This window comes from Rana temporaria, chromosome 1, assembly GCF_905171775.1.
Source record: "Rana temporaria chromosome 1, aRanTem1.1, whole genome shotgun sequence".
NCBI classification, from domain to species: domain Eukaryota; kingdom Metazoa; phylum Chordata; class Amphibia; order Anura; family Ranidae; genus Rana; species Rana temporaria.
Window position 1 is genome coordinate 181,736,526 of NC_053489.1, and position 27,406 is coordinate 181,763,931.

The 27,406-nt window shown below is 46.5% G+C and overlaps 1 protein-coding gene across 9 annotated transcripts in view; it reads right to left on the reverse strand.

The window, feature by feature from the left end:
- Window positions 1-27,406, reverse strand: part of CLIP1 (CAP-Gly domain containing linker protein 1) — a 193,397-nt gene that overhangs the window by 118,266 nt on the left and 47,725 nt on the right. For 5 of the 9 annotated variants that reach the window (XM_040347249.1, XM_040347253.1, XM_040347240.1 and 2 more), the window contains exon 4: window positions 6,960-7,084. In XM_040347249.1, coding sequence (XP_040203183.1) covers window positions 6,960-7,084 — 125 coding nt within the window. Of the gene's footprint in view, window positions 1-79; window positions 194-6,959; window positions 7,085-27,406 lie in introns of all 9 variants that reach the window. The other 4 variants (XM_040347206.1, XM_040347231.1, XM_040347216.1 and 1 more) reach the window with 1 other exon arrangement.

Genomic DNA, 27,406 nt, shown 5'->3' on the forward strand with positions numbered 1-27,406 from the left:
TATTAAATCCTGTAATCCCCTTTGTACCGTAATAAGTGTCCCTGTGTATGTGCAATGTAAAAAATCTTCCGATCTGTACCTATACAAGCGTGGCTCCTGGTGCTCAGCTGACTGTCGGCTCTCTCTCCTCTCTCCCCCGCCTCCCCGGCTGACGTCAGCGGGAGTGCTGGGCCCCGCCCACTGGATCTGTGAGCTGGAGAGAGAAGATAGCTGACAAGTCAGCTGAGCGCCAGGAGCCAAGCTCATATATGTACAGTTCGGCAGATTTTTTACATTATACAGGGACACTTGTTATAATGGTACAGAGGGGATTACAAAATTTAGAAGTGGGTTAACAACCACTTTAAAACTGGGTGAGGAACAGCCAAACTCTGCTACTAAGGTGAGGTTGCGGAAGACAGTTTCATGTCACAGGTCATACACCATGGCAAGACTGAGCACTGTAACAAGACAAAACGTAGTTATATTGTGTCAGAAAGGTCTCTCCCAGGCAAAGATTTCAACACAGACTGGAGTTTCAAGATGTGCAGTTTAAAGTGGATGTAAACCCCCATTCATGAAATCTGGGTACATATCTGGGTACATATCTGTAGCGTTTTACGTTAAAGCCCTAAATTCCGTGTCTTTCTGCTGCTCCATTCTTCTGACAAGCTCTCCAATAGGAGAGAATAGCAGCTGGAAATTTGTTTTGGGGGAGGTAACTTAGAGACAGATAAGCAGAGATTGCCTATTCACAGCACAGCTCTGCAAATTTCTTTGTTCCTCTGCCTATGTGGAGGGGGGTGTGTGCCTTTTCTCCAATCAGCTCACACACAGTGTATGCCCAGATTCCCCATCCACTTCTGAAACAGGAAGAAACATTTATAACATGATGTGCACTTTCTAAATAGTCTAGAGTGCCATTAGCATTGAACTGGTGGAAACCAGTGGGACCTAGGTACACCCATCTACCCATCTGGAGAAGTCTGGTCAGAAGTGGTCCTCGTGGAAGATTTGCATCTTCTGACATGGAAACAAGTCTAAACGACTCCATTATGCACAAAATCATATGAACTGGGGGTGCAGAAAAATGGAAGCAGGTGCTCTGGACTGATAAGTCAAAATCTAAAATATTTGGCTGTAGCAGGAGAGTTTGTTGGCGAAGGGCTGGAGAGTGGTACAATAATGAATGTCTGCAGGCAACAGTGAAGCATGGAGAAGGTTCCTTGCAAGTTTGGGGCTTTATTTCTGCAAAAAGTGTTGGAGATTTGGCCAGAATTAATGGTGTCCTCAATGTTGAGAAATACAGGTAGATACTTAACCATCGGGGCGTGGCCAAGATGGCGGAGTGAAAGGACGTGTTCTGCAGAGCTCTGCTGCTCCATTGATCCTGTATCGTATCTAACCGGGTCTTTCCCTGCTGCATACTGACCCAAACGGTGGTGAATGCCTGGAAGACAGTCCGTGCGTGGTAAGGGGGGACAAAAAACTCAAGTTTCCCCTTGAAATACCGCCGGAGACGAGAGGGAATCCCTGACCAAACGGCTCACCCGGATTTGACAATCCAGGGACAACAGAGATTTGTCCCATTTTGACAGAATCTCCTTTTGCAAGACTCAAGTGTGGAATTGGGCATACGGTACCACCTCAAAGGTGGCTACCATGAGACAAAGGACTCGCATGCAAAAGTGCAGCGACGACCACCTACGGGACGCCAACAGCTTCACTGCAGCCTGAAGAGTCTGCAACTTGTCCGAAGGGAGAAAAACTCTCGCCTCTGAGGAGTCCAGAACCAAGCCTAGGCATTCCAGGTGCTGAGTCGGCACCAACACCGACTTCAGAAGTCAGACTCCCGAAGAGTCTGACTGGCAATCGCCACATCCTCCTCTAATTCGGAGTTGGGAGCTGCTCTCAGAAGGAGGTTGTCCAGGTAGACCACGATAGCGATCCCTCGCTGTCTCAGCAAAGCCAGAATCGGGGCAAGCACCTTGTTGAAAACTCTCGGTGCCGACGCCAGGCCAAAAGGTAGAGCTACAAATTGGTAGTGCTCGTCCCCTACTGCAAATCGTAGAAACCTCTGATGCCTGACGCATATGGGGACATGCAAGTATGCGTTATTGATGTCCAAGGATGCCAGAAAATCCCCCGGATGGAGTGCAGCGACCACAGAGCGAACCGATTCCATCCTGAACTTTTGTACTTTTACAAAGCAGTTGAGGGCCTTGAGGTTCAGGATTGGACGGACCCCGTCCTTCTTTGGGACTACAAACAGATTGGAGTAGAATACCTGAAACCTTTCCGTCGACAGTACAGGTATTATCACGCCGCGCATCAGCAGGTCCTGCACTGCCCCAAGCACGGTGTCCTGACGAGCCAGAAGAAGAGTCGGGTGGGCGCAAACCTTCATGCTGTCACAGATTTGTTCGCAGGCTTGGTTGGCTTGCGAAACCAGGGATGCTTTTGTCTCTCAGCCGGCACCTTGTCTGTCTGGGAACGCTTACCTGCGGGCCAGGGCGGATGTAAAAAAGCCTCAGAGCGGAAGAGGAGGGCCCTGGCTTACGGCGTGGCTCCTTACCTTTTCCGTATTGTGGGAGCAGCGTGCTCTTACCCCCTGTGACATTTTTAATAATGTCATCCATCGAGGCTCCAAATAGCCTCTCCCCCTGGAAGGGAAAATCCACCAGAGCCTCGACGTCTGGTCTGCACACCAGTATGGTTACCTTATTTAACCTGGATACCGGAGGATTCACAATCGGGGGAGATGTCCATTTTTTCAGGAATTTCTCCTCAAAGTGGCAACGGACCGATAGCTTGCTCAGTAAGCACACCCCCCCATCACAAATGTCTGCTATACGTAGCAAACCCTTATTTGTCCACCATTTGAAAGCAAGAGGATCGAGGCCCGGGGTAAAGGCACTATTCCGCATTAAAAGGTGCCAATGGGGAGTGTTGAGATTTAAAATTATCCCAAATATCCAAGGAGAAAGACAAAGACGGGCATAATATAGTGGGTCTTTCCTTAAGCGGAAGCCACATAACATGGGATATTTGATGGGGACGACAGGAGTAAGATTCCATGATCATCCATATCGCTTGTGATTGCTTAGAGTGAAATCTGGAAAGTTGGGCCGCATTAAAGTATTTCTGCAAGTCAGGTAGACCCAATCCCCCTTTACGGTTACGTTTAAGGCCCCGTACACACGACCAAACATGTATGCTGAAACTGGTCCGCGGGCCAGTTTCAGCATACATGTTCGGTCGTGTGTAGGCGCGAGCGGGCCGAATTCCAGCAAACATTTGCCCGCCGGGCCTTTTCCCAGTAGACAAATATTCCTGGACGTGTTTTAAAACCGTCCGCTGGAATCCTGCCCGCTCGGACATGTACGGTCATCAGTACAGACCTACCGTACATGTCCGAGCGCCCGCCGTCCCTCGCATGCGTCGAATGACTTTGACGCATGCGTGGAAGCCTTTAAATGGCAGGCCCGCCCACGTCGCCGCGGCGGCGACGACGCGGACACGCCCCGCGTAGTGTTTACGCGCGGACTTCTGTACGATGGTTAGTGCAACCATCGTACAGACGCCCTCTGGCAGGCATGTATGGTGAAAACGGTCCGACGGACCGCTTTCATCGTACATGTTTGCTCGTTAGTAGCCGGCCTAAGAGTAAACATAGTGCACATATTTACCCTAGGCCTCTTATCCCCCCAAACAAACTAAGATTTTCCTTTGAAACATTTTCAAATCACTGTGTACCAAGGCCATCGGTATCGTACGGAACATATACAATATCCTTGGTAGGACGTTCATGTTAATAGAGTGAAGTCTGCCAAACCACGATGGAGGGTGAATTTGCCACTTGGCCACATCCTCAGTTAACCTCCTAAAAAGAGCTGGGTAATTTCTACTGTATAGCATTTGAAGAGATGAAGTTAAATTAAAGCGGGGGGTTCACCCTAAAAACAATTTTCTAACATTACATTAAGCTCAGTCTTGACATGGACAGTATGTCGATTTTTTTTTGCTGTATTTTCTTAGCCGGCTTCCCGGTAGTGAATCCCGCGGGAGTGGGCGTTCCTATGCAGCAGTTAGTGATTGACGTGACAACAAACACTATCCCCCCCCCCGTCGCATAAGGAGCGTCACGAGTTGCCGAAAGAAGCCGAACGTCGGTGCGCAGGCGCCGTATAGAGCCGACTCGACGTTCGGCTTCTTTCGGCAACTCGTGACGCTCCTTATGCGACGGGGTGGGTAGTGTTTGTCTTCACGTCAATCACTAACTGCTGCATAGGAACGCCCACTCCCGCGCGATTCACTACCCGGAAGCCGGCTAAGAAAATGGCTATACGAGGTATGTACAGCAAAAAAAATAAAAATAAAAGATCTGCATACTGTCAATGTCGGTAGTGAGCTGAATGTAAAGTTAGAATTTTTTTTAGGGTGAACCCCTGCTTTAATGCCTAAGTAGGGAAGTGCTTCAGGTTCCCACTGAAACCGGTGCGTTTGTACAAGTACTTTCTGGGTGGAGTTCGGCAGCGAAATGTTAAGTGCCCTAGATTTACTATGATTGATTCGTAGCCCCGATATTACCGTAAATGGATTAAGTATCGCATACAAATCGGGAAGAGACGTAATCGGCGAAGTTAAAGTGAACAACAAATCGTCCGCGAAAAGCAAGCATTTGTGTTCGTATCCGCCGCCAACTATACCCTGTACATCCTGGCAATCCCAAATTTTTATAGCCAGCGGCTCTATTGTACAGGACAAACAAAAGCGGGGACAACGGACATCCCTGCCTAGTTCCTCTCTTAATAGCGAAAGATTGGGAAGAGTACCCCCGAAGCACCAAGGAGGCTGTTGGAGCGTCATAACGTTTGGAGGAGGGTCAGGAAGTGTTCGCCGAATCCATAACGATGCAATACATCAAACAGATAATCCCAAGAAAGGGAGTCGAACGCTTTCTGAAAATCTAATGAGAGAGTATCATACCCCTCCTAGATCCTTTGCCATCCCAATCAGATTGGATGGCCGAGATCAAATTAAAAATTCTACGTGTTTGGTCCGATGCCTGTCTATTAGGAACAAAACCCGCCTGGTCCGGGTAAATGTAACGAGGGAGGAAGGTATTCAATTTAAGAGCTAGGACTTTTCCAAATTTTTAAGTCAGTGTTAATTAGCGAAATCTGGCGATAATTTGCGCAGTCCCCGTGATCCTTGCCCGGCTTCGGTATACCATGAATATAAGCGGCATTTTCATGCATGGGAAGTTTACCGCCCCGACGTAAGTCATTAAAAAAAAACGCATAGGTGAGGAACAAGAATATCCTGTAATACTTCCTGTAATAATGGCCTAAGAAACCATCAGGTCCCGGAGCCTTTGCAGGATGCAGGGACTTTATGGCGGCCCTAACCTCAGTGTCCGTTTATGCTCCTTCCATAAGATCAACATGATCCTGCGCCAATCTGGGCAGGTTAATTTGTAATGAAAGAAAGCTTCAACTTTGGACGAATCTAACCCATCATGCTGATTGTATAATGACATATAGAATTTATAAAATTCTCTAACGATACGCTCAGGATTTTGAGTATAATGACCGGTCGGTAGGCAAAGCTTTGGTAGCGTCGATGTAAAAGTTTGGGGTACCAGCCTCCTTGCTGTTTGGACCAGCTATAGTGTTTCTCAGCTTGTGTTGTCAAACTAAGATGCAGTGCCAATCGCACCTCGTCGATTTTAAAGCTCAAATCTGTCCGGGGGTTATGATGTTCTGCCAATAGAGCCTCCAGATTGTTCTCCAATTGTTTAATAGTGTGTTCCCTCGTCTGTTTTAGTCTACTCGCGATTTGTAATAATTTACCCTGTATCGCCGCCTTGTGAGCTGCCCAATTAACCGCAGGGGAGGTGTCATTATGCTTGATCTCAAAATAAGCCTGAATCTCCCGTTCAATCTCAACATAGAGTATGGGGTAATTCAGTATACTCGCATTAAGCCGCCACAGGGAGGGGGCCACTTTAGTCCAGTGTGCACAATTTTAAACCATAACATGTTGGGTATCTATTTAGTCAGTATAACATCAGCTTTCATTATATACAAACAAATTGGGTTAACTTTACAGTTTAGTTTAGTTTTTTTATTCAGTGAAGTGTATTATTTCCCAAAAAATTGTGTTTTAAAGACCGCTGTGCAAATACTGTGACACATAAAATATTGCGACAACGGCCATTTTATTCTCTGGCGTCTGCTAAAAAATATATAATATTTGGGGGTTCCTAGTTATTTTCTAGCAACAAATACTGATTTTAACTTGTAAACAACAAGTGTTAGAAACAGAAGTGGTTAAACAAAAGAAATAAGAAGGAAAAAAAAAAAAAGTTAAAAAAGACATTTACAAATTTCTTTAAGCCTAGGTTCACACTGCTGCGAATTCAAAATCGCGGTAAAATGCAAGATTTTACCGCGATTTTGCGGCCGCGATTTTGCCGCGATTTCGGCCGCAATTTAATGTAAATCGCGGCCTGAAATCGCAAAAAGTAGTACAGGAACTACTTTTTGAAATCGCAGATGCGGCGTCGCACTGATTAGGACAGTGCCATTGCCGACAATTGCCGCCGATTTGAGATGCGATTTGACATGTCAAGTCGCATCTCAAATCGTTCCAAATCGTACCCAGTGTGAACCAGGGCTTAATGTTGAAGAGAATCCATCAATTTGTAGCCCAGGAGTGAAAGGTTTTTTGCAGTGTTGGGATCTAGCTAGAGTCACCAGCTTCAGTAATTACCACTACTATCCAACGTAGATGTTGATCATGTTTCAACCAGAGACTTATAGCTGCATAATGAAGTATTGCTACATAATATACATGACTAAAAAGTCTACATCTCTCCAACTTCAATGAAACAGGCTACCCTACGCCTTGGTCTTAAAAAAAAAAGATAAATATGCACACACAGCACATCAATGTGCTTTAAAGTTCCAACTAACCTTGTGCCAGCCACAGCGCCATCATTCTTTCCCAAAGGCTCATCTAATTCAACGCCACACCATTCTCCTTTGGCAAAATCTGTTTCGCCCAAAAACCGCACAACTCCGGCTTTTGAACCGCTTACCTGAAAAGTAACAAAATAAAGATATGTTAAGTTAGGATTTTAGACATAAAAAGTAATTGGCTAAAAAATAAAAAAATAAAAAGCACATAATTTATGAATTCCTGTACAATTGCATTTTAAAACGCGATACCATGAAATCATTTTTATTTTAAGGTTTTCCAAGTTGTATATTTAATGTTGTCATTATAAAGTTGTATATTTTTATTCACTTGGTATCTTGGCACTTTACCTTTGAAGGTATACCTCAAGTCCCAACACTGTTCTTTTCTTTCCATTTACAATACAATTGCAAAAATACATAATCTTAACGCATTTGCATACCCATGTAAGAAGTTTTGTGTAACAAGTTAAAAACTTCCAACTTTGGCATGAAAAGAACTAGTGGTATCTTAAGTATATCGATGGTAGATACGGTGTACCTTGATGGTTTGAATCTCGTTCGGTTCAACAGAAACTGGCCAAGATTCGAACCATGTATGGGCAGGCTGAATGTACCAATTAGGGTTGAACCAATACAGAGTATTTTCACAAGTACTCGTAAAACGGCTCCAATACCTGAAATTGATACTTTTGCGGTACGATTTGAGCCCATTCATTTTGTATGGGCTGAAATCGGACTGCAAAGGCATCGGTACTCTGTATCAGCCAGTACTTGACCGAAAGTATTGTTACTCGTACTCCCTGGTAAAACACGGTATTGACGCAATCCTAGTACCAAGTTGATCAATCAATTTGGGTACCACCAGCCTGCCAGACTTTACATGCAATTATTACCACTAGCACTAACAATCACTGGCTCCACGGGAGGGATTCCCCTGTCAAAACTGTGTTGCAAGAAAGAAACTTGCTCCATGTATGGCCTGCATACAAGAGAATGTGATAAACCATTTCTACCCTCATAGATGTTTAGGTATGGGACACACAAGACTTGTGTGTGCACTGTAAAATTATTTTCTTGGGGTCCAGTGACGAACATGGGCAATTTTAAAAACGTATATTGCTGCCTATAGAACTGGACGCTGGCCAATAAATAAATAAATAAAAAAAACACCACACACACCAAACAGTAGGAAAGCCCAGGAGAACACCTCCCACTGCCAGCATGCCTCAGCAAAGCAGTACCAAAATGATAAACACAGAAGGATAGGTCTTGTGTCCTTCAACTCCAAGAAAAATATTTTACAGGAGTGTAAAAAATAAATTATTAATAATAAAAAAGGAAGAGTAATGGGCAACACAGCAAAAACAAATACCGTATTTATCGGCGTATAACGCGCACCCTAATTTTAGGGGGGACGTTTTAGGAAAAACACTTTCAACAGCCCCTTTTATATTCCAAAGCCCCCTTGTACATTACACAGATCCCAGCACATGGCATGACACACAGATCCCAGCACATGACATGACACACAGATCCCAGCACATGACATGACACACAGATCCCAGCACATGACATGACACAGATCGCAGTTTTCAAACTGCCTGTGAGTGCTGTATGGGTGGGGGGGGGGATACTCTGCCCTCCTACCTGCTTCTCCTGTCACAGCATGAGCCGCTCCCCTCACCCAGCTTCGGTGTCAGCGTCTGTAGTCCCGACGTCTCACGGATCACGTCTCCGGGTGTTGATACCCGTTCAAGACAGCCCCGTATTGGGTCCCCACGGCTTAAAACACACAGTCTCCTCCTCCTCCTCCTCTCCTCCAATCTGAAGCTACACTCGGAGGGGGGAGGAGGAGCAAGAAGAGGAGAGAAGGGACTTTTGTTAATATTTTTAGTACGCCGGCGGGCTCCAATGCGAGGTGGGACGGCCGGCACGACACTCCCGCCCAATCCCGACCCCCCCCATTGGTAAACGAAAATGACATCGGCATATAACGCGCACCCACGATTTCCCTCCGATTTTAAGGGGGAAAAAGTGCGCGTTATACACCGATAAATACGGTAACAGGCCCAAGAAACCAACAGAATACAAAGGTGGTGTTAAAGAGGTTGTAAAGGATTTTTTTCCCCCCCTAAATAACTTCCTTTACCTTAGTGCAGTCCTCCTTCACTTACCTCATCCTTCCATTTTGCTTTTAAATGTCCTTATTTCTTCTGAGAAATTCTCACTTCCTGTTCTTCTGTCTAACTCACCACCGTAATGCGAGGCTTTCTTCCTGGTGTGGAGAAAGCCTCTTGAGGGGGGAGGGGGCAAGCAGGCAAGTCAGGACACTCTACTTTGCAGATAGAGAAAGGAGCTGTGTGTTAGAGGGCGTCCTGACCATCCTGCTCGCCCCCCCCCCCCCAAGAGGCTTTCTCCACACCAGGAAGAAAGCCTAGCATTACGGTGGTGAGTTATAAACAGAAAAAACAGGAAGTGAGGATTTCTCAGAAGAAATAAGGACATTTAAAAGCAAAATGGAAGGATGAGGTAAGTGAAGGAGGCCTGCACTAAGGTAAAGGAAGCAATTTAGGGGAAAAAAATATGTTTTCCTTTACAACCCCTTTAAGTGTTGAGCCTAATGCCTTGCACACACACCAGGAAAACCGAGAACTTGTTCGGTAGCTTTTCCCCCCTACACGTGGCCGGGTTTTCCCGACAGGAAAACTGCAGAGAGAGGTTTGGTCGGGAAACCCGGCCGTGTGTATGCACCACCGCAGGTTTCCCCGTAGGGAAAGTGCCGGCTTAAAAACCGCTGAAAAAAAAAAAAAAAAAAAAGAGAACATGTTCTCTTTTTTCCCCACTGGGATTCCCGGTGGTTTTCCTGTCGGGAAAACTGCGGCCAAAAGCTCTCATGGCAGTTTTCCTGCCAGGAAAACCGGTCGTGTGTATGAGGCATTACCCAGAAAAAATGTAGCTAGGAATCTGTAAACTGTAGGGTGTATTGGCCAATTTGTCTATAGTTAATGGTGCAAAAATCAACTACCTATGATTTTAACTTATCTTTCTTTTCCAGGTCCACTGTGAACATGGCAGCAAGTTGAGAAAAATTCAATGTGAAAGAGCAGAGGACCATAATCAAGTTCCTGTTTTCTCCAAGGGAAAGATGAGAAACAGGTCCATGATGCAATGTTTTCGAGTGGGGACAGGTTCTGAGTGCGGGGGGCAATGAATTCCCTTAATTTGCATAGATTTCCTTTCACTTCCTGTTTAGCTTTGGGACAGGAAGTGAAGGGAAATCTCTGCAATGGTACAGGGATGGTAAAAATGAAAGATCTTGACAATCTGAAAGAGCCCACAGAGCACCTGTCAGATGTCTTACCAGGTCAGCATACAACATCTGCCTGGGCCATTCCAGAGAAAAAATTAATAAAAATGCAATAAAACTATCCCCTATTTTGTAAACGCTATAAATTTTGCGCAAACCAACCGATAAACGCTTATTGCGATTTTTTTTTACCAAAAATAGGTAGAAGAATAGACCCTAAACTGAGGGAAAAAGGGATTTTTAATACAGCTTACCTGTAAAATCCTTTTCTTGGAGTACATCACGGGACACAGAGCGGCATATTCATTACTATATGGGTTATATGGAGTACCTTCAGGTGTTGACACTGGCAATCTCAAACAGGAAATGCCCCTCCCTATATAACCCCCTCCCATAGGAGGAGTACCTCAGTTTTGTAGCAAGCAGTATGCCTCCCAAAATGGTCCCCAAAAAGAGGGGTGGGAGCTCTGTGTCCCGTGATGTACTCCAAGAAAAGGATTTTACAGGTAAGCTGTATTAAAAATCCCTTTTTCTTTATCGTACATCACGGGACACAGAGCGGCATATTCATTACTATATGGGATGTCCCAAAGCAATGCTCACAATGAGGGGAGGGAGAACATCTCCAAGACAAAAGGATTTAATTTAGAGAAATACTCAAATCATAATAAATCCAACTTAGTTGAGAAAAATAATCTTACATTTTAAATTTAACTCAAAAAAGAGGAGCCCCCGGAATCCGAGGGTCTCAAACTGCAGCCTGCAGCACTGCCTGCCCAAAGGCTGTATCAGACTTCCTTCTTACGTCCAACTGGTAGAATTTTGTAAACGTGTGGACAGAAGACCAGGTTGCCGCCTTGCAAACTTGAGCCATAGAGATCTGGTGGTGTGCTGCCCAGGAGGCGCCCATGGCCCTAGTAGAATGAGCCTTTAATGATACTGGAGGAGGCAACCCTTTCAAGCCGTAGGCCTGAGTGATTAATTGCTTAATCCACCTAGAAATGGTGGACTTTGCAGCTGCCTGCCCCTTCTTGGGCCCATCCGGTAATATGAACAGCACATCTGTTTTCCGGATCTTCTTTGTAGCTTTAAGATAGGCCTTCATGGCCCTGACGATATCCAAGGTATGCAGCAACCCTTCCTTTCTGGAAGTAGGTTTAGGGAAGAAGGATGGTAATACCAAATCCTGGTTCAAATGAAAACTGGATACAACCTTCGGTAGGAAGGAAGGATGAGGGCGGAGAACGACCCTGTCCTTATGAAAAATAAGATATGGTTCCTTACAGGATAAGGCCGCCAGTTCCGATACTCTTCTTGCGGAAACTATGGCGACCAAAAATACTAACTTTCTTGTCAGTAAAACCAAAGGAATTTCAGCCAACGGCTCAAACGGTTGTTTCTGTAAACTTGACAGAACAAGGTTTAAATCCCACGGGCAAAGCGGGGATTTAACTGGAGGTTTAATACGTAAGACCCCTTGAAGGAAGGTCTTAACCAGCGAGTGGGTGGCCAGCGGCCGCTGAAACCACACTGACAGAGCAGAAATCTGTCCTTTGATTGTGCTTAATGCCAATCCTTTATCCACTCCTAGCTGGAGAAAACGTAATACTCTATTGATGGTAAATTTGCGAGAAAGCCATCGCTTGGACTCACACCAGCCTACATAGGCCTTCCAGACCCTGTAATAAATCACCCTAGAGACCGGTTTCCTGGCTCTGATTAGGGTAGAGATTACTTTCTGAGACAGACCTCTACCCCTGAGAATCAGGGATTCAGCTTCCAGGCCGTCAAATTTAGATGCCGTAAGGCAGGGTGGAGGATCGGACCTTGCGATAGCAGGTCTGGCCGTAGAGGAAGAGTCCAAGGGTCTCCCACTACCATCCTTAAGATTAGTGAGTACCATGCCCTTCTGGGCCATGCTGGAGCTACCAGGATGACTGGTATGTGCTCCACCCGGATCATGCGCAGCAGGCGGGGTAGTAACTGGAGCGGGGGAAACGCATAAAGAAGTTTGAACCGATGCCAAGGGCAAACCAACGCATCGGTTCCGCAGGCCATCGGATCCCTTGAGCGGGACATGAACCTGTCTAGCTTCTTGTTGAGTCTCGATGCCATGATATCCACGTCCGGCACTCCCCATCTTTGGCAGAGTGCTTGAAAGATTTTTGGATGCAGAGACCATTCCCCCGGCAAAAGAGTCTGGCGGCTTAAGAAGTCCGCCTGAAAGTTGTCCACTCCTGGAATGAATATTGCCGATATGCAGGGCACATGAGCCTCTGCCCATAGGAGAATCAAGCTCACCTCTCTCTGAGCGGCTTGACTCCTGGTTCCCCCTTGGTGATTTATGTATGCCACGGCCGTGGCATTGTCTGATTGAATTCTCACCGGGAACCCCTGCAATTTTGACGTCCAAGCCCTGAGGGCTAGTCGAGCAGCTCTGAGCTCCAAGATGTTGATGGGCAACTGCTTCTCTGGCGTTGCCCAAGTACCTTGGCGAGTGCAACCATCCAAAATTGCTCCCCAGCCCGTCAGGCTGGCGTCTGTGGTCACTATCTTCCAAGCCACTGGGCTGAAAGACTTCCCCTTCAGTAGATTCTGAGGGTCTAACCACCAACACAGACTTTGTCGGACTCTTGATGAGAGCGGCAACGGGATATCCAAGGCCTGTGGCCTTCTGCTCCATGCTGACAGGATGGCTGCCTGCAGGATGCGAGTGTGGCTCTGGGCGTATGGTACCGCCTCGAATGTGGCCACCATCTTGCCTAGTAACCTCATACATAGGCGAATAGTCGGTTCCTTCTTGCTTAGAACCAGTAGGATTAATTCCTTGATGGCTTTGACCTTCCTCAGAGGTAGAAACACTCTTTGTTGTTCTGTGTCTAATCTCATGCCGAGATATTCCAACTGCCTTGTGGGCAGGAAAGCTGACTTTTCTCGATTTAGGACCCAGCCGAACTTCTCGAGGTATTGGACCGTGAGGGCCACTGCTCGCTCCAAGCCGGGAGACGAGTGATCTATGACTAGGAGGTCGTCCAGGTATGCTAGGATCGTGACCCCTTGGATCCTTAGTTTGGCTAGGATTGGAGCTAGGACCTTCGTGAACACCCGGGGGGCCGTAGCCAACCCGAAGGGAAGCGCCACGAATTGGAAGTGACGCGAAGCCACCATGAAGCGTAGATATTTTTGATGTGGCTGATAAATTGGAAGATGAAGGTAGGCATCCTTTATGTCTATGGACGCCATGAAGTCGTCCTTTTGGAGTGTGGTAGCTGCTGACCGCACGGATTCCATCCGAAAGGAGCGGATCTTTAGGTATGTATTTACCATCTTTAGGTCCAAAATTGGCCTGACATCTCCATTGGACTTCGGGATGATGAATAGGTTGGAGTAGAAACCTAGCCCCTGTTCCAGGACTGGTACCTCTACTATTACTTCCTGGGAAAGTAGATGATTTAATGCCGACATTAATGCGGCTCCTTTCTCCGGATCGTTTGGAATCCTCGACTCCTGGAAATGAAGAGGAGGAAACCTTAGGAAATCTAATTTGTAGCCCGTGGCCACGGAAGACCGTACCCACTCGTCGGGAATGCTGGCTTCCCAAACCTCTGAAAAGAGTCGCAGCCTTCCCCCCACCTTCGTGGGTGGGGGCGCCCCTTCATAAGGTCGGCTTGGGGGCTGGTTTTGCTGGTTTGCGAACCCACTGCTTTCTGCCTCTAGCAGCCTGTCCTTGTGATATGCTGTTGAAGCCGAAGTTTGCTTTCGCAGGAGGCCGTCGATACTGTTTGGCATTAGAGGGCCCCTGCCCAGGGGAGTACTGTCGTTTAAACGCAGGCCCCTGAAACTTCCTCTTAGTTGGCAAGAGAGTACTTTTGCCATTTGAAATGGTTTGAATGTATTTATCTAGGTCTTCTCCGAAGAGTCGTCCTCCATGGAAGGGGAACCCTACCAGGAGCTTCTTGCATGGGGGCTCGGCCTCCCAGCTTTTTAACCATAAGAGTCTTCTCATATGGATAAGGGATAACGATAAACGTGACGCTTGCTGGATAGAATCCTTAATTGCATCTACTGTAAAACATATGGCCCTAGGGACATCCGAAAATTCTTCTGCCTGCTGGGCAGGAATAAGTTTAAGCATCTGCTTAACTTGATCCGATAATGCTTGAGCAACCCCAATCGCAGCCACAGCTGGCTGTACTACTGCCCCTGCAGTAGTGAAGGAGTTCTTAAGTAGTGCTTCCAAGCGTTTATCAACTGGATCCTTGAATACCTGTATGTTTTCTACAGGGCATGTTAATGATTTGTTAATACATGAGATGGCTGCGTCCACTGCAGGAGTAGCCCATTTCTTGGAAAATTTATCTTCCATAGGATATAGGGCAGAGAATCTTTTAGGTGGTAAGAAGATTTTATCTGGCTTGTTCCAAAACTCCCTCTAGTAGAGGGTGGATCGGAAATACTGCATTGCTTTGAGGCGCCCTCAGTGAGCCCAAAGCTGAAACCGTAGATACCTGGAGATCTGGTACTGGCAAGTTGAATGCATTATGGACCAAGTCCGTTAAGGCTTGAATCCACCAGCTCTCCCCTTGGGAGACTGCTCCAGACTCCTCTGTATCCGGATCTTCGATCCCTGAACCTACTTGGTCCTTGTCCAAGAGGTCGTCCAATTCCCCTGAGGAAAGGACCTCCTCTTCTGAGGGTCCGCGCTCGGGCGACGGAGATCTAATCCGTTTACTGCCCCGCATAGCTGTGGCTATCATTTTTCCCATTCTTTTCTCCATCTCTCTTAAAGAGGTGAGTAATACCTCGTCCGTGACCATCTTCCATGGTACAATACCGAGGTACACCTGCTACCTATTGGTATTTGGAACTATAAAAGTTAATTGCCCAAACACCTGTTTGGGGGATAAAAAATGCTTCCTCTCCCCTAGATGACTTTTCTTTTTTTTTTTTTTTTTTTCGTTTTTGTTTCAAATCCAGGAAAGAAAAAACATTCTGTCCCCCTGAGTAGTATTGCAAAGAAAAACTATGAGATGGAAAAGAAACAGCCTATTTCTAGGCTTGAAAACAGTCTTCTGAAGACTGCAATATCCTTTCTGGCCACTGTGTGTCCTCGGCGCCCCGTGCTGCCGCTCTGGTCTTTCCTCCCCAGTTCCAAAGTATTGAATGGCTGTATGGAACAAACAAGGAAGGGCCGCCCCTTCCTTAAGCCACTGACCCGCCCTTCCCCCCCCAGCAATCTCAAACAGGAAATGCCCCTCCCGACCGGGGGGGGGGGGTTGGGAGGAAGGGACCTCTCTGCTCCAGCAAACTGCAGCCTGGAACCACGAGGAGGTCAGCGTTTTGCCTGCTTTGCAGGCTCTGAGGAGGAAGACTGAATGGAGCATCGCCTGGAGGCTTGCAGGTAAGCACAGCTCTCTGACACACACATATACTTTTATATCACACAGGCCCCACTCAATGCTTTTCCAACACTACAAGGGAGGTCACATCTTATGGGGAATAATACATATAGAGCCATCCTATCTTTATGATATGTGACTAGTTTGCCAGATGCAGTGCATAACTTTAGGCATGTCCCCTGTGACCCCCCAGAAAAAACCTGCTAAGAACCAAGTTCCGCAAGTTTTCCCCTCACTTACCTGCTCCATGCCGCAGGACTTTGCCAAGCAAGAGGCCCAATCTTCCCCCATCTCCGTGGGGATGTCTAGACCTTCAGGCCCTGGGTTCCTATGAAGGATCCACTGTCCTGGGCCCATATAGCACCCTGGCAACAGAAAACATTAGGCACCCAAAGGTTTTCTAAGTTCTGGGCCCAGGGTCCAGCTCTCTAAAAAGAAAAGCATTATGGGCTATACCCCAAGGGTTTGGGGTCCGGTTACTGACCACTTTAGCGCTGAGGCTTTTTTGGACAGAACCGGTAGCTCACCTAATCCCAAGGATGCGGAGGCAAGCTAAACCATGACTAACACCTAAGACACTGGCGTAAAAACTGAGGTACTCCTCCTATGGGAGGGGGTTATATAGGGAGGGGCATTTCCTGTTTGAGATTGCCAGTGTCAACACCTGAAGGTACTCCATATAACCCATATAGTAATGAATATGCCGCTCTGTGTCCCGTGATGTACGATAAAGAAAAAAAAATTTTATATATGTTTTTGGGGGATATTTATTATAGCAAAAAGTAAAAAATATTGAATTTTTTTCAAAATTGCCGCTCTATTTTTGTTTATAGCGCAAAAAATAAAAACCACAGAGGTGATCAAATACCACCAAAAGAAAGCTATATTTGTGGGGAAAAAAGGACGCCAATTTTGTTTGGGAGCCACGTCGCACGACCGCGCAATTGTCTGTTAAAGCGACGCAGTGCCGAATTGTAAAAACCCCTTGGGTCATGTAGCAGCATATTGGTCCGGTCCTTAAGTGGTTAAACTAACTCTCCTGCACACTTCACCCCCACACCTTTTATACATCACCTTCCCTTCTCTCCTCTCCTTATTACTGCACTCACCAACTCCTGCCAATTCTAAATCCACATGCACAAAAAAGTCCAGGACACTGGGGTATGTCCCTTTATATAAAGCACACTCCCACATTACCTCCCTCACCCTTCTGCTTCTCCCAACCTCTGATAATGTATCCTCAAACCCTGGGCCTCCTTCATTTTACTGTACTCAACGCACCCATTACCCTTCACCCTCTGGCTGGAATGCCAGCTCTGTCTGTAATAAACTCACCTCTCTCCATGATCTCTTTATCGCCAACTCATTTATTCTATTCGCCATTACCGAAACCTGGCTTCAAGAATCCGACACTGCGTCTTCTGCCGCCCTATCCCACGTTGGTCTTCTTTGGACTCACTCCCCCAGACCCAGTGGATGCAAAGGAGAGGTGTTAGAATCCTTTAAGTCCCACATAGCACATTTCAGGTACTTCACCCACCTCCCTCTGTGTCACTCACCTCATTTGAGGCACACTGCATTTGTCTTCTCTCTAGTTTCTCCAAGGATAGCTGTGATCTACAGCCCCCTGGACCAGTATCAAACTTTGAGGACTTCTCTGCCTGGCTACCCCACTTTCTCTCTTCTGAAATCCCCACCATCATTCTCGGGGACTTCAACATCCCTACTAACACCAACACTCCTGCTACTTTCAAACTTCTCAGTCTAACCTCCTCCTTTAACCTGCAGCAATGCATACATGCTTCTACTCACTCGGAAGGCAATACTCTTGACCTGGTTTTCTCCCAAAAATGCACTCTGTGCAACCACTCAAACTATACCTTCCCTCTTTTTGATCACTACCTTATTAGTTTCACTTTCTCCCTCTCCCTCCAACCGCCTAACGGTTACCCATATAAACTTACGCCATCTCAACCCTTCTCTACTACTGACCACCTCTATGACAAAAACGCACCCCTGTTCTACACCAACCTAGCCACTTTTGTCGACAACACGTCACTTCTAGCCTCACTGGACACGCTGGCCCCCCTCACTACAAAGAATCAGGCCCCCCGTTTCCTTCAACCTTGGCAAACAGATGACACTAGAAGTCTCAAAAAACACACTGCTCTCGAGAGCCTGTGGCGTAAGACGAAGTCCCAGAAAGATTTCAGCCAGTATAAATCAGCCCTCTAAAAATACAATTACTACCTCCTCACTGCCAAGCAGACCTACTTTATCTCTCTCATTAACGCCTTATAATCCCATCCCAGTTAACTCTTCTCTACCTTCAACTCTCTACTTCGCCCTACACTGCCTCCACCCACCAACTCACTCACTGCCCAGGAGATCGCTAATAAATTCAAAGAGAAGATTGATACAATTCACCAGAAGAGCTCTACTGTTCAGATACCCTCCACTCTTTACACCTCATGGCCACAGGTACAATCATTACTTCCCTCTTTCAACCCCACCACTATAGACGAGGTTGCTAAACTACTTGCCAAACGCCCATCTTACCACCTACCCCCTGGATCCTGTTCCCTCGCAAATGCTACGTCCACCCTCTGGCTCTATTCTACACTCTCTAGCCCACATCTTCAATCTCTCTTCTGGCATCTTCCCCAACTCTCTAAAACATGCACTTGTCAGCTCCATACTTAAAAAGCCCTCACTGGACCCATCTAATCTTACCAACCTACACCCCATCTCTTTGCTTCCCTTTCTATCCAAACTCCTTGAGCGTCTGGTATACAACCAATAGAGCAACAACCTTGATAATAGCCTTCTTGATCCCCTTCAGTCTGGATTTTGTCCTCAACACTCAACTAAAACTTACAAACGATCTACCAACGGACAAAATAAATGGTCACTATTCTTTTTTTTTTTTTTTTTTCAAATATAACATTTTATTGAAAGTTTTCAAAAAAGAAGGGGGTACAGAAAAGTTACAGTACAACTGTGATCAAATTCGACAGGTCAACAGATATCGAGGTCCGTGATAGAAGCCTCGCATTCAGCCTACTATATGTCAAACCAAAGAAAAGGACGTGGTAGTTCATCATATAACTCATACTGTTTGGCCAAGAAAACCAGTTTTTACCACTTATACAGATATACCCCATATTATTATAAACGCCAGTGGTCCCAGCCGGACCACCGTTCATTTTGTGATCAAAACAGAACTGGAGGGGGAGATTGGCCTCAGATCGACTGGTGGCAGTGACCCCAGTTGTAAGGATAGGGGTGGAACAGACAGGGAGTTGGAAATAGAGAAAGGAAAAAGAAGGAAGAAAGACAGAAAAAAAAAAAAAAAAAAAAAAAAGAAGAGGGGGGGTTGGGCACTTGTTAAACACGAGGGTGACGGACACAGTGAGGACGTCGCTCTACAGTAGGTCTGCGCCAGCGCAACCCTAAAGAATTCAGGAGGCCTGGCCTTCATCCGAGAAAAACATATTCCATGATAACCACGTTTTGGAATGCTTGTCCGGTTTGTGTTGGGCAGTAAGCACCAAGTCCTCTAGTTTTTTTAATGTCTTCCACTCTACGACTGAGGGGGGGCACAGCTTGCTTCCATGTGACTGGAATGCAAGACTTTGCAGCATTGAGCAGATGTCTTACCACCGATTTCTTGGATGACTGCGTCGGGACCGTGGCGGCATGTAGCAAAAAGAAAGCGGGATCTTTCTGAATCATATGATTCGCGCATTTCTGGATGATATCCGTAATTGTCGTCCAAAAGTGTTGTAGTAGATGGCAGGACAAGATGTGGAAAAGTGACCCTCATCCATCTGGCGCCTCCAGCACCGATCTGAGGCAGTAGGGAAGAATCTATGTAGCCGCTGAGGTGTGTAATACCACCTAGTTAGAATCTTATAATTTGTTTCCTGAATTTTAGTGCAAATGGATGACTTCAGGGAGAAACTAATAATGTTTTGTTTTTGTAATGTCGTGAAGGTGCATTGTAGGTCCGTTTCCCATTTCTGTAGAAACACCAAAGCTGGTTGTTCCGCTGCGGTGTTGAGCAGGGAATATGTTTTGGAGAGTACCTGGGGTAGCGTACCCTCGTCCCTACAATACTCCTCAAGGGTCGTCAGGGTTTGAAGCGGGTCGGGTCAGGTATCGAGTGGATGAAGTGGTGTAGTCTGATCGCTTTCCAGAAAGGCAGGAGAAAGCCCACGGATCGAGGCCAAACGGTCCCCCTCCACATAATGTAATGCATGGTCTTTACCCGCTGTCCACAGCGATTCGTACTCCAAGCGGTCTAGTCCAGGGGCGAATGCCGGGTTGCCCAAGATGGGGAATAAAGGGGACCGTTTTGAGGTTAGGGAGGTGGACTTAATTACTACCCAGCCCACATGCAGTGTGGCGCCTATGATGGGATGCGTAGTCATGTCCGGGGGGAGCCGATCATAGCACCAGATTGCGCTCTTCAAAGGGATCCCAACCTGGGTGCGTTCTACTCGAACCCATAGTTTAGAGTGTTCATGTCTGTTCCAATCTATAATCCTCCCTAGGTGTACCGCTTGGTAGTAGTTTTTCACATCAGGGAGGGTCAACCCTCCATACTGTTTTGGTAGTGTCAGGTAACGCTGGCACAGCCAGGGTTTCGACTTTGCCCATATAAACTTGGTGAACATTGTGTACTTTCCTAAAATATAGTGAAGGTATCCTAATTGGCAATGCCTGGAATAGATAAGAACTTTGGGAGAATGCACACCAAACCAAGAGTGTAGGCCCTTGCCCCATTCCTCAAGCATCCCTCTTGTCCTGGACAACAGTGGCGGGAAATTCAGTTTAAACGTTCGTGTCAGGTCACTAAGTATGCTGGTTCCTAAGTAAGTAAGATGGCTATCAGACCACTTAAATTTAAAATTAGATTTCAGGGGTGTTTGTCAGCCGTCATGTTAACGCCCATCGCCGTGGATTTGTCAAAGTTAATTCTTAGATGAGAAATGTTCCCATAATTCTGAAATTCCTTTATTAGATTTGGAAGGGACACGACCGGTTAGTTAGGGAAAATAGGAGGGCATCCGCGTATGCAGAAATCTTATATTGGGCCTGATCTATGGTAATTCCGGCGATATCCAGATTCTGGCGTATCCGACACAAAAAGGGCTCTAGCGCCAAGGCAAAAAGAAGGGGCGAAAGGGGGCAGCCCTGTCTAGTACCATTTGAGATGTCGAAAGGGTCAGAGAGGACTCCATTAGCTTTGACTTGGGCTGTCGGTATCGAGTAAATGTTGTAAATCCAGCGCAACATGTGCCCCCCAGTCCGATGTGCCTAAGGACTGAGAGCATAAATTCCCAACTCACCCGGTCGAAAGCTTTCTCAGCGTCTGTGCTGAGAAAAACACATGGTGTTTTGGTCAGTGAGACCCTATGTATCAGATTCAATACCTTTGTGGTGTTGTCCTTAGCCTCGGGAGGGGACAAAACCCACTTGATCCAAGTGTACTAGACTCGTCATATGTTGGGATAGTCTGTTGGCTAGTATTTTGGTGAGAAGTTTAAGATCTACATTCAGGAGCGATATGGGCCTATAGCTGCCACAGGCCGACGGGTCCTTCCTCTCCTTGGGTATGAGGGAGATATGGGCTCTCAAAGTATTCCTCTGAAGTCAGCCATCTCCTGTAAGATTGTTCAAGAGCTTGATCATGTACGGACCGAGGACCGGTAAGAGGGTTTGGTAGTATTGAAGGAAGAACCTGTCGGGGCCCGGCGCTTTACCTGGCTTCATACTTTTAATGGCGCTCTGTAACTCCATCAACGTGATGGGTTCTTCCAGAGCATCCCTACTTTCCTCCGAAAGTTTGGGAATATTGGACAATGTCAGGTAGTCCCTTACGGCAGAGTCACTGATCTGCTGTTTCGGGAGGTTGTATAGGGAGGAATAATATGCCCGGAATTCGCTGGTTATTTGGGTGGGCAGGACTGTCCTACGTTCCGACGAGATGATTTGGGGGATGTATGCACGGAGTCTCTGTTGCCTAACTGCTCTGACGAGGAGTTTCCCGCACTTGTTACCCGATTCATAGGAGATTTTCCTACAAGATTGTAGTGCGGCTTTTGCCCTATAGTGTAGTAGGTCTACCGTCTGTCTGCGGAGGGTCAACAGTTCTGCTTCTAGCGATGGCGTCGGGCTTCTCTTGTGTCTTTTCTACGTTGTGTATCCTCTGTAGGAGGAGCAGTAATTGTTTTTCCCGTTCCCTTTTAATATGGGTCCCATGCTTGATCAGGACCCCCCTAATCACAGACTTGTGGGCCTCCCACAGTATCCCCGGGTCGCAGTCATCGGTATCGTTGGTTAGAAAGTATTGGTTCAGTTCTCTTGTGATGTCAGTCAGGACTGTGGAGGACTGTAGCAGGCTCTCATTTAGTCTCCAGAACTTTGCCTTAGACATTGCTGTCCGTGAAAGAATGTAGCGCATAGTAAATCGGCGCATGATCAGACCAGGTTATGCTTAGGCATACACTGCTTCTAATTGGCCATGAGGTATCAAGAAGAAGTCTATGCGGGAATACGTTTTGTGTGGGGGCGAAAAGAAGGTGTAGTCCTTCTCGCCTGCGTGGTGGAGCCTCCACACATCTATCAGTTCGGCCTTGTGGAGGACCCGAGTGATGTGTTTGTGTAAGCTGGTGCGCAGGGAAGAGGACCCGGCGGATGTGTCCACTGTGGGGTTCAGGGGACATTAAAATCGCCGCCCATGATCAGATGGCCCTCAGTGAAGTCCATCAGGTTGGTCAGCGTTTTGTGTATAAAGGTGTCCTGTCTATCATTCGGTGCATAGACCGTAGCCAATGTCACCAACACTTCTATCATTATATATTCTGGTGTCCCGGCAAGTCCAGGGTATTTTCTCTGCAAGAAGTATGGATACTCCTTTGGATTTGGCTGACGGGTTCGTGGCATGGTAAACAAAATGGGAAATACAGTTTTTTCAAGCATGGTGGTGCCCTGGTTTTGAAATGGGTTTCCTGGATGAATGCAATATCTGCTCTAGCTATTTTAAGATCATTCAAGAGCATGCGTTGTTTCTCAGGAACGTTTAACCCCTTCGTATTCAGTGGAAAAATAGTAATCTGGTCCATCACGCTCGTGTCAAATAAAAAAAAAAAGTGACAAATACAAAACAAAAAGGGAACTTGGAGTAGATATAGAGTGGGAGAAAGGGTAGAAAGGAAAGGGCAAGAAAAGCCCAAGAATAGTAGAGTGGACAATCAGTACCCCCAGACTGTCCTATCTAGAAAAATTTTAAGAATTTGCAGTGAAACACACTCCAGTTAACACCGGGATGGTGGTTCGGCCTAATGGGGATGAGATTGGACTATGACCAGGGGAGCTTACCCCAGCCCGTCCAACCCCCCACCCTAATATATAACTCAGGCATGTAACATATTACAAAATAAAACATAGCAACCTTTGGTTAAGCAAGCGAACCACATCATATAGAAATCCCATATGCATTCATACATAACTCCAGTGCAAAAACATATAACAGGTATATAACATGTCCACCCTCCACCCCACGATCCTCTGTGGCAGGGTTTGACAAATTTGCTTGGAATCTAGGAGCCAGCTAAAAAAGTTAGGAGCCAGAAAACGCACCCCGTCCCGACGAGCTTGTGCGCAGAAGCGAACACATACGTGAGCAGTGCCCGCATATGTAAACAGTGTTCAAACCACACATGTGAGGTATCGCCGCGATTGGTAGAGCAATAATTCTAGCCCTAGTCCTCTTCTGTAACTCAAAACATGCAACCTGTAGATTTTTTTTAAACGTTGCCTATGAAGATTTTAAAGGGTAAAAGTTTGTCGGCGTTCCACGAGCGGATGCAATTTTGAAGCGTGACATGTTTGGTATGAATTTACTCGGCGTAACATTATCTTTCATAATATTAAAAAAATGGTGATAACTTTACTGTTGTCTTATTTTTTTATTAAAAAAAAAAAAGTGCAATTTTTTCCCAAAAAAGTGCGCTTGTAAGACCGCTGCGCAAATACGGCGTGACAGAAAGTATTGCAACGATTGCCATTTTATTCTCTAGGGTGTTAGGATAAAAAATATATATACATAATGTTTGGGGGTTGTAATTAGAGGGAAGAAGATGGCAGTGAAAAATAGTGAAAAATTACATTAGAATTGCTGTTTAACTTGTAATGCTTAACTTGTAATACCAACGGCCACCACCAGATGGAGCAAGCTCACACATCTGGTGGTAATAACTTGCAATACCAACGGCTCACCACCAGATGGCGCCAGCTCACCAAAATTTTTATTTTTTTTTGCCCACCTTTCAAGCCAAGTCGCCAGGACACAATTTCTAGTCGCCATGGCGACCTGGCGCCCGGGATTTGTCGAGCCCTGCTCTGTGGGATCCGTAACCGTCACCCGCAACGCCCAGGGGTCTATCCTCAACCCGCAACCCAACAGCTGCAGTACATTATCTAAAGAACCAGCAACATTTACAATGTAGTACCAGGAGATAAGTAGCGTAGGGCTTGCCCCATCAGAAAACAGGACAGGGACATGTGCTGGGCTGAATTTGGACCTGAAATGGACCAAAAGACTCACAGGAGCCGAATTGGAAATATGTGAACCGGCTCCATATAGAGCCGGTCAAATTCACCTGCTTATATGAATTGGATGCAAGAATTCCGCATACAATTCACAATAGTGTGAACCCAGGCCTTAGACATAGTTATAAGGCTTAATGTACACGGGACGTTTCTAAAACCTCTCCTGAGCAATTTAACTCGACAGATAGTAACCAGCGCTTAAAAACTTCTGTTTCACCGCAATTACATGCCACATTTGCTTTTAGAAGCTTTTTTTTTTATTTCACATTAATTTTTGACGTTTCAAATGCCTCTGAACATCCATCCTGAACAAATTTTTTTGCTGTCCAAAAAATGCTTCTAAATATTCAACTGCCTAGACCAGGGCCGGAGTGTGGCCAGCAGGGACAGGAAATGTCACGGGCCCAGCATCAGTGAGAATAAATATGGCCTCAGGTTTGGTAGTCAATAGGAGGAGGAGTTTCCCCCCCATTAGTAGGAGGAATAGTTTTCCATCATTGGTATCAGTGTAAGATTCAGTGTGCCATTGTTGGTGTCAGTGGGATGAATAGTGCCCGAAGGGCCGGATAAAGGCTATAAAAGGGCCACATCTGGCCCTCGGGCCGCAGTTTGGAGACCCCTGGCCTAGACCATAAACAACCCTGTGTACATGTACTGATAAGATAACAGAGGAGAGTTCAGGAGCAGCTGAAAAAAAAAACACCCAACGGCTCCCAAACATCCGTTTACCAGCAGCAGTGTACATGAAGCCACAGGCCTGGTACACACGATAGGATTGATCCGCGGATACGGTCCTCCGGACCGTATCCGCGGATAAATCCTCTGGCGGATTTGGATCCGTTGGCATGTACTCACCATCGGATCCAAATCTGCGCGGAATTCAACCGCGGTGACGTGTCACGCCATCGCCGCGATGATGACGCGGCGACATGCGCGACGCGGTCATATAAGGAAATCCACGCATGCGTCGAATCAGGGACGGGTTCGGACGGATCGATCCGGTGAGTCTGTACAGACCAGTGGATCAATCCGCTGGAGCCGATTCCAGCGGATAGATTTGTTAGCATGCTAACAAATTTTTATCTGCTGGAAATCGGAAATATCCGCAGATAAATATCCGCTGGAACGTACACACCAGGGGATCTATCCGCTGAAACCCATCCGCTGAGATTTTTCAGCGGATGGATCCTCTTGTGTGTACGGGGCCTAAGGGCTCTTTCACACAGAGCGGATCCGTATTGATCCGCTCCGTTAGCCCGTTTGGCTCAGCGGGGATTCCTCCGTTAATCCCCGCTGAGCTGTCGGCTGACAGGGCGGTCTCCGCACAGTGCAGAGACCGCCCTGTCTCTCCTCCGCTCTCCCCTATGGGGAATCGGATGAATACGGACCATCTGTCCGTATTCATCCGATCGACGGAAGAAAAATAGGGTTTTCTTCCGTCTGAAAAAACGGATCTGACGGAGGCGGGTGATTACGCACGTTAGCTGATGCTCCATCCGCTTACGGCCGTGATCCCATAGGGAACCATTGTAAGTCCGTAAACGGACTTATGAAAAGCGGACCGTTCGTCCGCTGGTGTGAAAGGGCCCTAACAAGTGCATGAATGGGTTAAATGGGGGTGTTTTTCATCTGCTCACAGGTGTCCTAATAGACAAGCCTTTTCAGATCAGTTGTTTGGAAAAAATGATGAACCAAACAAAAGTCCTATAATCCTTTTACCTACTTGTATACTTTGACATGCTCATTCTCTCAAAACACCCAGATAAAAGTAAAGCAGATATAACAGATGGAGTCAGCAGGAAGTTACCCAAGTCAAGTGACACTCTAAAAATAGCTCTTTACTAAAGCCATGAGAACTCCCAGCTCTAAATACATACTGGAAGTGACAGGTCTGTTAGCCAAATAAAAATGGGTTTCATTTCTGCATAATGATTTGCAAATCTAAAAATAATAGAACGAGCAATTTCAGACACAAAATACAATGAGCAAAAAAGGTCAAACCTATGGGATCCAATTGCATACCAACACTTCCAGTGCATTGAAAACATTTTGTTTAAAGTGGAGGTCCGCCCACCTCTGCAAAAATCAAAATCCAGAAGCTACACATACTGCAGCCTTTTAATAATAGGACACTTACCTGTCCTGGAGTCCAGAAAAAATTGGCTTCACGCCAGGTCCCTACTGCGCGAGGCACCGCTACACACTCCTACTGGCCCAGCGGCAGGGGAAGGAGGAGGGAGCAGAGCTTCTGACATAATGCGAAGCCCAGTCTCCCAGGTATAAGCCCCCCTCCCCCGAAAGGTGCCAAATATGGCACCGGAAGGGGGGGGGGACAAATGAGCAAAAGTTCCACTTTTGGGTGAAACGCCCCTTTAATGTTGAGTTTGAGGAAAGGAAGTTGACTAATAATTATGCACACCTGATATAGGGTGTTGATGTCATTAGACCACACCCCTTCTCATTACAGAGATGCACATCACCTAATATGCTTAATTGGTAGTAGGCTTTCGAGCCTATACAGCTTGGAGTAAGACAACATGCATGAAGGGGATGATGTGGTCAAAATACTCATTTGCCTAATAATTCTGCACTCCCTGTATTTGCTGTAAAAATGACAATGATCCAAAAAATGTGTCAAAATTGTCCGATGTGTCCGCCATAACGATGCAGTCAAAAAAAAAAAAAACGCTGATCAACGCCATTTACACACAGCTGTCCCCGTTCTTCAGCTCCGGGGACCGATCGCGGGACTCGAGCGGCGATCGGGTCTGCGGGTCCCGGAGCATCGGCCAGGGTCGCGCGCCCGTGACTGGACAATAGCACAGCCTGTACGTGCATGTGCCCAGCCGTGCCATTCTGCCAAGGTATATGTGCAGGAGGTCCTTAAGTGGTTAAAGCAGAGCTAAAGTTCCGTTCTGATGACACTCCGCACATTCACGTCAATATTAAAAGTGACAGTGGTTGTAGACGAGGGGAAGCCTTGTCCGCTGTCAGGGGATGAAGGTTGGGGTGCATAACATGTTACACCCTAAATACTGGTGTAACGCAACAAGTTGCTAAAGGTGGCGATAGCCTTAAAGTGGACGTTCAGGCAAAATCTAAAACGCTAAACCTGC